This window comes from Glycine soja, chromosome 13 (genome assembly GCF_004193775.1).
Source record: "Glycine soja cultivar W05 chromosome 13, ASM419377v2, whole genome shotgun sequence".
NCBI lineage: Eukaryota > Viridiplantae > Streptophyta > Magnoliopsida > Fabales > Fabaceae > Glycine > Glycine soja.
The window spans coordinates 17,508,927-17,523,919 of record NC_041014.1 but is presented as its reverse complement, the minus strand read 5'-3'; the positions used below and the strand labels follow the sequence as shown (position 1 = coordinate 17,523,919).

General features: G+C 35.3%; 1 protein-coding gene across 2 annotated transcripts; it reads left to right on the top strand.

Moving 5' to 3' along the window:
• Nucleotides 1-475: 475 nt before the first annotated feature.
• Nucleotides 476-12,340, top strand: LOC114380999 (transcription factor GAMYB-like). 2 transcript variants are annotated; one of them, XM_028340161.1, is made up of 4 exons: nt 476-885; nt 1,704-2,080; nt 10,760-11,762; nt 11,868-12,340. In XM_028340161.1, the coding sequence occupies exons 2-4, from the start codon at nt 1,718-1,720 to the stop codon at nt 12,074-12,076; spliced, it is 1,575 nt and encodes a 524-aa protein (XP_028195962.1). In that variant the 5' UTR covers nt 476-885; nt 1,704-1,717; the 3' UTR covers nt 12,077-12,340. The 2 variants fall into 2 exon arrangements, with proteins under 2 accessions (XP_028195962.1, XP_028195960.1); XM_028340159.1 differs by lacking the exon at nt 476-885 and adding an exon at nt 922-1,027.
• The last annotated feature ends 2,653 nt before the right edge of the window (nt 12,341-14,993 follow it).

Genomic DNA, 14,993 nt, shown 5'->3' with positions numbered 1-14,993 from the left:
GAAAGAAAAAGTTTTCCAAAAAAGTGGAGAAAAAATAAGAATTTTTTTAAATTTTTATAGATATAATTAATGTTGTAAGTTCAAAAAAAATGTTATAATAATTTATAATAGTTGAGAATAATTTGTAATAGTTGAGGGTAGAAATGTTTAGGAGAAAGATAATGCCAAATGGGGTTATTCACCTTGTAACAGTCATATATATATTATTTTGTAGAAAGAAAATATGATGAGAGACAAGAGTTTAAAATAAAGATTATGGGTAGTTGTGAGTGGTTATATATATGAAAGTGACTATTTTTTTATTTCTGTTTACTTTTTTTTCAATTTATATTCGATTATTGTAGTTGGATAAATATTATTAGAATAATTAAAAAGTAAAAATATCTATGTAAAAGTGAAAAAAAAAGTTTTCAAATATAATCCCCCTTTATCTATGATAAAAACCATTTCTCATTTCATTTCACTAGTGCAAAAAAGCTCAATGTACTGATCAAAGTCTTTTCTCTCTCTTCAAACTCAATCTTTTCATTCCTCTTCATGTGGATCTGTACTTGGTTTTTTTCCTTCCATTTTTATTAATCAAATACATTCAATTTCAGTTTCATGTCATTTCTGAAACCTCTTTCTGGGTTTTCTTCCCTTCTCTTGTTTTTTTCCTTTCTGGGATGACAATTTTCGTTTTGAGATTCCTGGTTGTGGATTTTTTCTCAGAAATGCGTAAAGTTTTCTTCTTTATGACTGTGTTCAGTGTTGAATTCAAGAATGTGATTCCGTGTCAGGGGTAGCTGTGATGTGATTCCATATCTTCTTGTTGCTTTCTCAGAAGGGATTCATGGTTTGTTTCAGCTTGCATCGATCTATTAATTCATCAAAAAACATAAAAAGGTTCCTACTTGTAACCCATTTCCATTGGTGTTCTTTACCACAATTTCTTAATTTCAAAGATCAATTCATGGGTGCTGGCTTACCATAGATACTGTGGTTCGTTTATTTGGAAATCTCTCTATTCAGATGAATCTCCAATCATGTATGTTGTAAAAAGCATGCTATTTTTATGCTATGTTTAATTTTATTTTCAATACTCGTATAACAACTGCATTAAGTGAAATGGACCACGCTTTCATTTTTGTCTTGCAAAGTCTGTTATTGATGAGGAATTAAACGTTCCAAAATTGACAAAAGTATAATTGCAACTTTAGTTTGTCATAATTGTTCCAGGTACTCGGATGATTGCAGTATGTAAGCTTAATTATTCATGTGTGCTTGCTTTAGGCAATAATAATTTCATTTATGAACAGATTTTGTTCTAATTTATTTTTTGGGTTGTGCTGGCTACTTTGTCTTTTGCTGCTGGAAAATATTATATACCTTTGGTTTTTGGTTTAAGTTTATTTGTGGGGTTTAAATGGGGGATGTTGTCACCTTTATGATTTTTCTTCCTTGTGTAATTCCTGAAAGGGATAGACATTGTAGAAGTCATGGTTCACCTTGATTTTAATTCTTGAATTGGTTAATCAGTATGTAAGTTTGGATTTTGGAACTTCACAAGTTTTTACATTAAATAAAATTATCTTATTTGCAAAAAATAAAAATTTGAAATCTGAATTCCATGCAGCTAAGTATTATTTTTTCGTTGAGTGATGCTAGGTTGTAGCATTTCTCCCTCTCCACTAAAATCTTCAAAATTCCTCTCTCTTTTGCAGGCATATTGACAGCTATGAGTAGCATGACAAGTGGGGGTGATACCCGGAAGATATCCAAAGGTCGTTGGTCATCATCCTTAGATGAAAAAGTTGGAGTTGGAGGTAACGTGGGAGGAGAAGGTCCTCTGAAGAAAGGCCCATGGACTGCAGCAGAGGATGCAATTTTGGTAGAATATGTCAAAAAGCACGGACAAGGCAATTGGAATGCAGTACAAAAGCATTCAGGACTTGCCCGTTGTGGGAAAAGCTGCCGTCTACGATGGGCAAATCATTTGAGACCAGATCTAAAGAAAGGTGCATTTACTGCCGAGGAAGAGAACCAAATCCTTGAACTCCATGCTAAGATGGGAAACAAATGGGCTCGAATGGCTGCAGAGGTATGTAGAATTGTAACTTTTAATGTTTTGTCATTTATATTATGCTAATGTTTAGCCAAGTTATTTAATAAGCTTATCCACATAGCCGATTGAATATAACTTTCATTGATGACATGGAGAGGACTCACACACTAAAGATGGTATGGTCAATGCTATATATTAATAGAATATAATACTATTGTTGTCAATGTAAAATATCTATAAATACGGAAGGCTCATGACTCATGGAAGCTATACATTGTTCTCTGGATTTTGGATGTGTTTGGTTTAGGTCTGCTAGAATCAGAGAGTCAGAGAGAAAATTAAAAAACTGGAAGTTTGTATTATTGCTATCATGATTCCTGTGATTTGGATCCTGTGATTCAAACCCCTGTGGTTGAGACATGTAAGCTTTTTTGTTATCATGATTCATCATTCATGGATAGTGCCCCCTCCCTGGATATATTTTGATTCATTCTTCTTGATGCTTTCAAATCATAGTTTGCCTCTTGTACAATGAAATTTTCTTTGGGTGATTTTGATCGTATAAGCTTTGTGAATTTGTTGTGGTTAAATCATTGCAATTTACTAACATTTCACTACTTTTGGCATTTTTTGGCTGTAACATTAAACTTTATGGTCTTGTGTGATGCCATTTTAATGGATAATTATTAGTAGTACGACATATCTCCACTTTTTTATTCAGTCACAGATGGAACCTTGTTTTCTGATATTTCTTATCAAGAGCTTATCAGGTTATATGATGATTCTGTCGATTATATACTGTAATGATTAATATGTTATTTGACAGTAAAACTTGGCCATTCTTTCATTGGGTTGAAGAGCCTTTTTAGGTTCTTACTCCTCTCAATTCCAACCGCTAAATGCCAATTAAAAGCTTTAACGTGTTCTTACTAATGATAAGATGAAGTAGTTAGAAAACATAAAATACAAGTGAAGTACATGAATTTTTAACTTTTTTGAGAAAAGGAAACTATATCTGTTGATTATATTCTATGAAGGACATGTACTCGAAAATTGGAGGTGTAGATGTTTGGGGTGCGGGTCTGTACCCTGTACATACCAATTATTTTATCAGTATGTGGTTTGGGTGTTGTTGAGGGTATGAGTATGACTTGGTGAGACTTGGGGTACAACTTGGCCAAAGTTATGACATTTGTATTTGTGATGGTGAGAGTGCATCTTCTCGGTGTTGCTCCTGTGCATTTGTGAGGTGTCTGTGTATGACTGTCGGTGACAGTAAGTTGTGCTTAGGTGTCTGCGTTTGTTCCAATTTGCACCTTGCTGTCTTTTATGCAATTTGGTAATGCTTTATTATATAATTTTTTTTATTGATGTAACTAAACTTAAACTTTTGAAAATATAGTATCTGATACCGTTTCAGCCCTCCCTTATCCATGCAATGTAGAATATATTATTGAAGATATTGTCTTACATATTCTATTGATATACTACTGTAACGACAAATAAGTTATTGGTTAGTACAGCTATGTCATTCTTTGTAAAGAGTCTAGTTTGAGGTGCTTACTTCTCTTAACTCTGACAGCCAAATGCCAAATAAAAGCTTTTGAGGGTGTTAAATTATGGAAGATTTCAAAGATTTGAAACTTTTTCTACATTTTGAGAATGAGATCGTTGGATTGCTTGGTTTGCAAAACTATCTTCTGTCACTATCCCTGTTTTGTTCTCTAAGAGGAAAATGTGATTTCAATCATAAAATATGGTCAACTGTCCTGGTTTTTCAGCAATTCATTAATTCCATTCATACTAAATTCCATGATGAAACCATCACCAAATTTTTTCACTGTTATGGAAGGTAAGGGATGGGTATTATTTTGACCTCCCCACTATTATGGATACTGACTTGTTGACTACTCTTTGTTATTTTTTTTCCGCTTATATTTCCTTTTTATAGATTCTTTCTAACTGTTTTAATTAAAGGAGATGGGCCTGGGTTGGCGAACTCTGCTTCCATATTAAACTGCAAAAGCTGATAATTTTCTCATTCTGTTCTCTAATAATATTCTGAGTATCTCTTGTAATTAAATTCTATTATAAGCAGAAATTATGTTCATTCAAATATACAGCATTAAGATAACATCTATAATTTGATGTCATATGTTTTGTTTTTTGGTTTAACATTTATATACCTGATATCTGTCTTGTGTTTTTTTTATTTTTATTTTTAATTGCAAATAAAATGCAAATTAATGTATAAGCTAAACTAGTATACTGGTTTTCTCATAAATGGTTTTTTTTGTTGCAAATAAAATGCAAATTAATGGTGAAATTATTCCTTAGAAAACAGAGAATGCGGATATAACAAAAACACTGAAAAGAGAAAACATTTCTGCATTTAATTCTTGACCTAGTAAGAAAACAATTTATTACAAAATGTACTCTTTGGTTTACACCCTTTATCCCTAACACTAGTTTGGATGAGAGGGGAAACAAGGAAGAAAAAAATAAGCAGAAAATAAATAAGGAGGATAGAAATAAATGGAAATAGAGTACAAAAAATGTGTTGTTTGGATTGATAGAAATAAGGAAAGAAGTAGAGAAAGTTCTCACCTACTTGCTCCTCAAGCTAAAGTATTATCTTCAAAACAAACCCTCCCACCCAAAAAGTAAGAGAATGGAAATTCAGCAGCATTAGTAGGTAGGGGTCTATCCAGCAAAAAAAATGAATTAAATCGATCTTCTGTTTGTATGTAAGTTTAATTTATAAGTCACCAAAAAAATATAAATTTAATTTATTTACTTAGTAATACACTGACTATTTCTATTTTTGACAAATATAGAATACACATACTTATTATTGCTTAAGTTACAGCAACGAAGTTATGAATCTAGTTACAATTGATCTTAATTTTTGAAGTAGCAATATAAGTTAAAATAATATTTCCATATATTACTTTAACTTATATCAGTGGTCAATCTCTATGCACTTAAGCATGTTCTGTGTCTATCAGTGAGATCATTGAGCAATTACAGCTATATACATAATTCACTGGAGAACTGTGAATGAAGTACGTAATATGCAGCATAAAGTTTTAGAAATTATTGTGAATTAATCTTGTTAGTTTTTTTTTTTTTTTTTTCATTTTCCAAATCATAGTTGTTTCTTTTGAAGACAATCTCTGTAAATGTTGAAAACTTTGGTAGTATTAACTGTTAGTATAGCATTAAAATCTGATGCCTTTGTGAAAATTTTCAAAATCCCCAAGTTTGAATGGAGAAATGTGGAAGAGGAAATATAATTAAGTAAAATATGTAGCTCTATAACTGAACTGCAATAAAACCTGTTTGTGAATGTTGTGTGTTATGTGGATGGATACTATGGTCATATTGCCATTACGGCCATGATAGTGTAGCACAAATGCAGAAAGAGGCACTTGAAGCTCTGAGTTTTAGTGAGTTGAAAAGTAGACTCACTTAGCTTAATTTTATTGCCTTTAACACACATACATATATACACAATACAAGGCTTAATGATAAGACAGCTTGATGGGACATTACAATGCTGTCTTTTGAAACAAGCTAAACATAAAATAGAAGCAAGCATGTATACACATAATTTAACACTCCCCCTCAAGCTGGAGCATATAAATCATATGCAGCAAGCTTGGAACATATAAACTGAATCCTAGTTCCCCTTAAGGACTTAGTCAAAATGTCTGCTGGCTGATCATTAGAATTGATGAACTCAGTGGTAATCTCCTTGGACAATAATTTTTCTCGAATGAAGTGACAATCAATCTCTATGTGCTTGGTCCTCTCATGAAAGACTGGATTGGATGCAATGTGGAGGGCTGCCTGATTGTCACAAAATAACTTCATTCGTGTAACTTGACAAAACTTCAATTCTTGAAGAAGTTGCTTAATCCACATAAGTTCACATGTGACCAAAGTCATAGATCGGTACTCAGCCTCTGCGCTGGATTGAGCAACAACAGTTTGTTTCTTGCTTTTCCAAGAGATAAGATTTCCTCCAATGAAAACACAGTAGCCTGAAGTAGATTTCCTATCAATAGGACAACCAGCCCAATCTGCATCACAATATCCAGATACTTGCGTATTACCCTTGTCTTCATATAGTAATCCTTGACCAGGAGCTCTCTTTACATATCTAAGAATACGCATAACAACATTCCAATGATCGACATGAGGACTCTGCATAAACTGACTAACCACACCAACAACAAAGGAGATATCAGGTCTTGTAATGGTGAGATAAATAAGTTTTCCCACAAGTCTCCTATATCTCTCAGGGTCAGGATAAATATCACTCTGATCTGCCATGAGCTTCAAATTTGGATCCATAGGGCTATCAATCGGTCTGCAATTTTGCATGCCTGTCTCCTCCAGAATGTCAAGGGCATACTTCCTCTGTGAGATCACAACACCATCTCCTGACTGAGCCACTTCAATACCAAGAAAGTACTTCAAATATCCCAGGTCTTTGGTCTGGAAATGACTAAATAAATGCTCCTTTAGCTGGACAATCTTAGTAGCATCATTCCCTGTAATAACTATATCATCAACATATACTATCAAATAAACATATTTTCCAGGGGATGATTGACAATAAAAAACAGAATGATAAGCTTCACTCCGTTTCAACCCAAAAAGTTGAACAATATGACTGAATTTACCAAACCAAGCCCGAGGAGATTGCTTCAACCCATAGAGAGATCGACGCAGCTTACACACAAGACCATACTCCCCCTGAGCAACAAACCTAGGAGGTTGCTCCGTATAAATATCCTCCTCAAGGTCACCATGAAGAAAGGCATTTTTAATATCAAGCTGATGAAGAGGCCAATGGCGCATGGCAGCCATAGCAAGAAACAGACGAACAGTAGTGATCTTAGCTACCGGAGAGAAAGTGTCACAATAATCAAGACCATATATCTGAGTGTAGCCTTTAGCTACTAATTTGGCCTTAAGCCGATCAATCTCACCATTAGGCCCAACTTTAACTGCGTAGACCCACCTACAACCCACAGTCTTCTTGCCAGGAGGAAGAGAAACAAGTTTTCAAGTACCATTATGCTCAAGAGCCTGCATTTCATCAATCATAGCCTGTCGCCATCCAGGATGACTAAGTGCCTCATGAGTATTAGAAGGAACAAAATGTGAAGATAGAGAGAAAACAAAGGAAGAATATGAAGGAGATAAACGATGATAACTCAGAAAGTTATAGATAGGATGAGGATTACGAGTGGAGCGAGTACCTTTTCGGATGACAATGGGCCAGTCTGAATCAGACGAAGGTGAGGGAGCAGGATCCATGGCTTGAGGATTGATTGAAGAAGAATGAGAATCATGAGGAGAAGCTTCGGGTACTCTAGAACCAACTGTCTGTGTCCGATGTTCATATGTAAGAAGAGGTGGAGAAGCAACTTCAGTCGGATGTGGTGGAGAAAGTGAAACTTCACTGACATTTTGGTTTGAGACACCTAGGGGACAAGGAGAGGGAATAGGAAGTACATTCTGGATGGAAGAAGAATGGTCTATAGATGGTGAGAAAAAGGGTGTATCTTCAAAGAAGGTTACATCTGCAGACATATAGTATCGTCTGGTAGATGGAGAGTAACATTTGTAACCCTTTTGAAGACGAGAATAACCTAAAAAGACACACTTGATTGCCCGGGCAGAAAGTTTGTCTAAACTAGGAGAGAGATCATGGACAAAACAAGTACAACCAAACACTTTAGGTGGAACATGGAATAAAAGATCATGAGGGAAAATAATTGAGTGAGGGATTTGATTTTCGAGGAAAGATGAAGGCATTTTATTCATTAAGAAACAAGCAGTAAGCATCGCATCCCCCCAATGGTGTGTAGGAACATGAGATGCTAACATTAGTGAGCGTGCGGTGTCAAGAAGATGATGATTTTTTTTTCCTGCGATACCATTTTGTTGTGGTGTATGGAGACAAGTAGATTGATGTAGAATGGCTTTTGAAGATAAAAGGGAAGTAAAATCATGAGAGAAATACTCTTTGGCATTATCACTTCTGAAAATTTTAATTGTTTTCCAAATTGGTTTTCAACCTCATTTAGGAAGGACACAAAGATAGGCAAAAGTTCTGATCTGTCTTTCATTAAATAGACCCAAGTACATCTAGAGAATTCATCAATAAAGGTTACAAAATATCGAAAACCAAAAGATGTAACACGGCTTGGTCCCCAAATATCAAAATGAATCGTAGAGAAAGCTGAATTACATCTTTGAACAGTTTGTGGGAATGATGACCTAACATGTTTTCCTAGTTGACAAGACTCACACTCTAGGACTCAAAGATTCTTCAGACTAGGGACCATCATTTTCAGCTTTGGTAAACTTGGGTGACCTAGACGATCATGCAAAAGTTTGGGATTTGAAGTTGCAGAACAGGAAACAGAAACATTGGATTTCAAGTAGTAAAGTTCTCGTGATTCACGTCCTTCTCCAATCAGTCGACCCGTGCCATGTCCCTGAATAACAAAAGAATTAGCGGTAAAGGTTACTGAGCAATTTAATGAACGAGTTAACTGACTCAATGAAATTAGATTATAAGGACACTGAGGAATAAACAAAACAGAATCCAACTTTAATGAGGATGATAAAGGGACTTGACCACTTCCTTGAGCTGCAACTTTGGAACCATTGGCTACAGTAACAAGGTGAAGAATTTTTGAAAAAGAAATGGATGTAAAAGAGGACTTATTACCAGAAATATGATCAGAGGCACCTGAATCAAGAATCCAAGGACTGGGACCGTCAATAGATTGAGAAATACATGCCGTCGAATAACATGGTACAAAGTAAGATGAGGTCTGACTGCTGGATTTCTTAGATTTCAGCTTCAAACTCTTGGTACTCTTCATCATAGAACTTGGACTCTGATTTCTCTGTCCGAGCTACCTTGGCTACTCTGTCAGGGAAGCCATGTAGAGAATAACAATTCTCTTGAGTGTGGCCCATCCTCTTTCAATATGAGCATTGAGGACGTCCACCTCTTCCACTGCGACCTCCTCTACTGTTACGGCCTCCCCCTCTCCCACGGGTTGCAACCATGGCTGACATTTCCATCGTGTCAGCTGGATTTTCTTCTTTCAGCGCATGGGGCACCCGAATCAGCCTAGTGATGAGAGAATCCATCGATGGTACTTGATCTCTAGTAAGAACTTGATCACGCACGTGATCAAAATCTGAATGAAGACTCCTCAAGATAAGAACCATATAGAACTTATCCAACTTCTTATTCACTTCTTTCAGCGAATCAGCCACAAGAAACCTCTTTAACTCTTCCACTGCAGCCCGAGCTTTACCTATGTGTGCAATCATGTCGTGACTGGTTTGTTTGAGGGCTGTGACCTTCATAGTAGCATCAAACAAACTCTGAATATCATTGGCAAAGATTTCTCGGGCCTTCTTCCAAAAAGAACAACAAGTTTTGAACGATCTAAGGATCTCCAAAACATCTGCCTCGACCGATTGCCATAAGACAGCACATAGCTGATAATCCAGCTTCTCCCACTCAGATTTTCTGTCACTTGGAACAGTATCAATACCTTTTTCCAAGTGATCATGGTGTCCTTGGCCAAGAAACCACAACTCAACCGAAGCAGACTAGGACAAATAGTTCTTCCAGTTTAGTTTCGCAGTCGTGATAGTCGAAGTTCCAGAAAAAGAGAAGACAGGTCCAGCAGAAGTCATTTTGATCAATGACAGAAACCCTAATAGAAAAAAGGTAGAACTAAGCACAAGCTACCACACAAGCTTGCCGAAACGAAAAACCAACACTTGGAAAGCACCCAGGAGCCGCTGACGAAGCTGCCGGAGCAACTCGGACAAGATTCCGATGACGGCACGGTGGCGCGTGGACTACACGCGCCGGACAACACCCGAAGCTGTAATGGCGCGTGGAGGCGTGTGGAAGCTCCGATGACGTAGCGATTTGCAGGGTTTTGGTCGCGCTTTTCCGGCGATCCTAACCCTGATGTCGCCAGAGATAATGACGGCGGCGGACGGCGACAGCGGACGGTGGAACCCGCTCTGATGCCAACTTGAAGCTCTGAGTTTTAGTGAGTTGAAAAGTAGACTCACTTAGCTTAATTTTATTGCCTTTAACACACATACATATATACACAATACAAGGCTTAATGATAAGACAGCTTGATGGGACATTACAATGCTGTCTTCTGAAACAAGCTAAACATAAAATAGAAGCAAGCATGTATACACATAATTTAACAGAGGCTACACACTATTGTAGCTCTAATTGAAAATCATATTTATCTGTCTGAGAAAAAAATTCAAGTACTAGAATTTTTTGTCTACTGAAGCTCAGTTCTGATAATTGCTGGCAGCAAGTTTGACCAAAGCCAGTGTGGGATATTTTGGGAACACTAGCTAAGCAGACTTCTTGTCACATTCTAAGGTTAGGTTGCACACATGCACAGAGTATAAGAGGGTGTAGGGGAAAAAAAGGAAGGGAAAGGATAGACAGAGAATTCAATTTTAAGTTGCAAAGTACTAACTACATAGTGACTATAGTACCCTTCTCTACAGATTCTTTCTTAATTCTGTCTATTAAGTATTTTGTGTCATTGAGGTCAACATATTTTTTCATTTTCTTTTTGGGTTTTCAGTATTTGATTTTGTGTTCATTCCTTTTGTTTGTTTCAGTTGCCAGGACGTACGGATAATGAGATCAAGAACTACTGGAACACAAGAATCAAAAGAATGCAACGAGCAGGCTTACCAATCTACCCTGAAGAATTGTGCCAACGGATACTTAATGGCAATCAAGAAAGTCAAAATGTTGGCACCATGACAAATGAAGCATGCCATCATGATGATCTGTCACAAACAAACAATTTTGATATACCAGATGTAGAATTCAAAAATTTCAAATTCCGTCATGGTCTACCACATGTACCATCGATTTTTGATATGCCTGAAAGCAGCTTGTTTGATCAAAGCTCTGACTCATCCCATAGTTATAACTTCTTGTTCCCAACCATGCGTCCTACAAAACGCCCTCGGGAGTCAGAAATGCTATACGATAGTTTTGGCAGTTGTTCAATTAATGCTGCCCCACTATTTGATCAGTATGGCAATTATACGTTTGAGAAAATTTCTGACCATCCTGGGTTGTCTCTTCCATGTGATCCCGTTCTTAACACCACTGATCAGTTTCATGGTGATAACCTTACCGGCAGCCATGCCGCATTAAATGGCAATGCCTCTGCTTCTGTGCCCATATTTGGGGCCATGAAGTTGGAGCTCCCTTCACTCCAATATCCAGAAACTCAACATGGTAGCTGGGGCACGCCTATGTCCCCACTTCCTTCACTGGAGTCTGTTGATACATTGATTCAGTCTCCTACACTTGAGCCTATTCTATCAGATCCCATTTCTCCACAAAGCAGTGGTTTGCTAGAAGCGATAGTCTACAACTCGAAAAGCTTGAAAGGCTCAAACAATGATTTATTATTGCAAGAGACAATTGCTACAGCCAATGAAGTAGCTAATATTTCAACCTTGAATCATTCCTTTCAGACAGAATGGGATGAACTAGGCGATCCAAATTCCCCCTTAGGTCAATCTGCTGCTTCAGTCCTGACTGACTATACTCCTGTACGAATGTGCTCTGTGGATGGGTATCAATCAACTGAAACCAGTCAGGGTAACACACTAACATTTAATTCATATCATTTAGTTGTAAATATGGAATATTCCTATATTTAAGTTGTTTCGTTAATGAAGCTTCTTGTTTTTCCCTTGTTTACAGATCATGATGATAAGCATGAAGCACCTACCACCCAGTTCCCAGATAGTTCCAGTAAGAAAAAAATATTGAAACAGGTGGATTACACACAGCCAGATGCTTTACTTGACTTGGGTTGGTTTGGGAATAATACTAAGTATGAAAGCGATCAATTTGTTCAGCAAGATGCTTTGGGTGCACTTTTTGGTGACAATTGTCAGCATCAGCCATAGCAAGTAGGTGGGTATGGATATATTGTTTTGGCTTAGTGTAGTGCTTGTTCAAGACATAACATCATTTTATTTTTTGTTAACTTTCTTAACACTATTGTGTCCTTTTTTCTTTTTCTTTCTCGTTAATCTTTAGAATCGTATGTTCTGATGATCAGAGATTTTATGGCACATTTCAATTTTATTGATGTTACGAAGTTGGTGGTATGCATTCTATCTCATGTTACTTGATCTTAATATTGAAAAATTGGTATTTGAAGATCTTCACGAGGACATGCTGATTTTTTGTATTTAATTTTATATTTGTTTTATTTGTTATTTTTTCCTTCAATTTTGGACTGGGCCTAGCCCATTACAATTTATTTTTAGACTAAAGTTTGATTTTTTTTTTATGTTTGGACTCATTAATTTGTCAGTAATGTTAGATGATTTGATAAATAGTGTTAATCTAAATTTATGAGAAGAATAATAAAAATAAAATGAGTTAATAAAAAAAATTGATTTTAAACACTCAACTATTTTCAAATTGTTTGTAAAACTTAATTTATGTTTCAATTTTATAATAACCATAACAATAATCATTAGGTTGGAGTTAATAAAAATATTTGAAATCAAATATATAGAATTTGAATGAAATAATAAATGAAATATAAAATAGATAATAAAAATATTATTATGAAGATATATGTGAATGTATAAATACATAATTTTGATGATGTCAAAGAAGAATTAAACAAGGTTGCTTCATAGGATAAACATTGCTTCAAGATTAAAACAAGGTTATTTCAACAAACAAAACCTCTCTTCAAGATTAACTCAAGATCAAACTTGACCTCAAAACAAAGTGTTTCCAAGACATCCAAGGCTCTGGTAATCAATTATCAGACAGTGTAATCGATTACCAGAAGACAATTTTGAAAAATAACTGTTAAAAAGGGTTTTGAATTTGAATTTTGATTCCTGTAATCGATTATCAGATGTTTGTAATCGATTATCAGCAACAAAACTCTTGAAATTCAAATATAGAAGTCATGACCCTTCAGAATATAGTTGTGTAATCGATTACCAGTGAAAATTTTCAGAAAAAACTTTTTGAAAATACACATTTCTTCAAACCATTTTGAAAAGGCACAAATGACCTATATATATGTGTCTAACTTCAAAACACAAGAGAGATATTCTAAGAGAACTTCATTCTCAAATGCTCTCATAACAACTCTTGGGCAAATACTTGCAAATCTATTGAGAGTTAATCCAGGAACTTCAAATTGTATTATCCACTCTAAAGGAGAGAAATATTTCTGTTCTTCTCAGAAAGTCAATTGTAATCAAGAGACTGGTTGTCTCTTGAATTGTGAGTTTCCTAAACACAAGGGAAAGAGATTCCTTGGGTGTTCAGAAGTTGTAAAAAAGATTTTTACAAAGATAGTGGAAAATCTCAAGTGGGTTGCTTGAGGATAGGACGTAGGCACGAGAAGTGACTGAACCACTATAAATTAAGTTTGCATTTCTTTCTTCCCTTAAACTTCTTTTATTTATTGCAGTTTATTTTTTGCTTTAAAGAAGTTTATTTTGAATTGTTCTTTGAGTAATTCATATTAATGGTGCATTGTTAATCTAAAAGAGAGTTAAAATTTTAATTGGGGAAAGTTTTGAAACTTAATTCACCCCTTCACTCTTAAGTTATTGAGGCTATTTGTCCAACAAGTGGTATCAGAGCAGGATTCTTGTCTAATGTTTAAAAACTTCAAGAATAGATATGGCCTCATCTAACTTTCCATTTCCCGAGAGAAATTTTATTAATAGACCTCTTGTTTTCAATAACGAGGGTTATCACTATTGGAAAATCCGAATGCAAATATTTATTGAAGCCATAGATTTAAATATATGGAAAGCAATTTGGTCCCTTTATTTCTACAATGGTAGTGGAAAATGCAACTATAAAAAAACTTAGAGAAGAATGAGATGATGATGAAAAAAGAAAGGTTCAATAAAATTTAAAGGCCAAAAATATAATCACTTCTGCATTAGGCATGGATGAATGTTTTAGAGTCTTAAATTGTAAAAATGCAAAAGAAATGTGGGATACATTACAAGTAACCCATGAAGGTACAACTGATGTCAAGAGATCTAGAATAAACACTCTCACACATGAATATGAACTGTTTAGAATGTATCAATATGAGACCATACAAGATATGTAGAAGAAATTTACTCATATAGTTAATCATCTTGCATCATTGGAAAAAATATTTCCTAATGAAAATCTCACTAATAAAGTGCTGAGATGTTTAAGCAGACAATGACAATCAAAACCAAAAGTAACAACAATTACAGAATCAAGAGATTTCACTAATATGTCTCTTGCCACCCTTTTTGGAAAGCTTCAAGAACATGAAATGGAACTTATGAGACTCCATCAACATGAAGAGAATGATAAAAAAAAAGGAAAGGAGTAGCATTCAAAGCCTCATAATCTTCTATTCAAGAAGAAAGTGAGAAAGAGGACTTGAATGAAATAGAAGAAGATGATGATTTCAGATTTTTTTTATGAAGAGATTTAATAAGTTTATGAGAAACAAAAGAAATCAAAGAAAATCAAACATTAATCCAAAGAAGAAAGGAGAAGACTCCTCCTTAACCCCAAAATGCTATGAATGCAATCAACTTGGGCACTTGAGATTCGATTGTCTTGTCCTTAAAAGAAGAATGGAAAAATCCGACAAGAGAAATTTCAAAGAAAAGAAAACATACATCACTTGGGAAGATAATGACATAAATTCTTTAAGTGATTCAGAAAATAAAATCATAAATCTGGGTCTCATGGTGAAAGACTATGAAAGCGGAGAAGAGCAAAGTGGATACACTGATAGTGGTTGCTCCAAACACATGGCGGGAGATGCATCAAAGATTATTCATA

Coding starts and splice junctions, on each gene's coding strand:
- LOC114380999 (XM_028340159.1), top strand. Junction 2,081..10,759: donor GGGCTCGAATGGCTGCAGAG/GTATGTAGAATT, acceptor TGTTTGTTTCAG/TTGCCAGGACGTACGGATAA. Junction 11,763..11,867: donor ATCAACTGAAACCAGTCAGG/GTAACACACTAA, acceptor CCTTGTTTACAG/ATCATGATGATAAGCATGAA.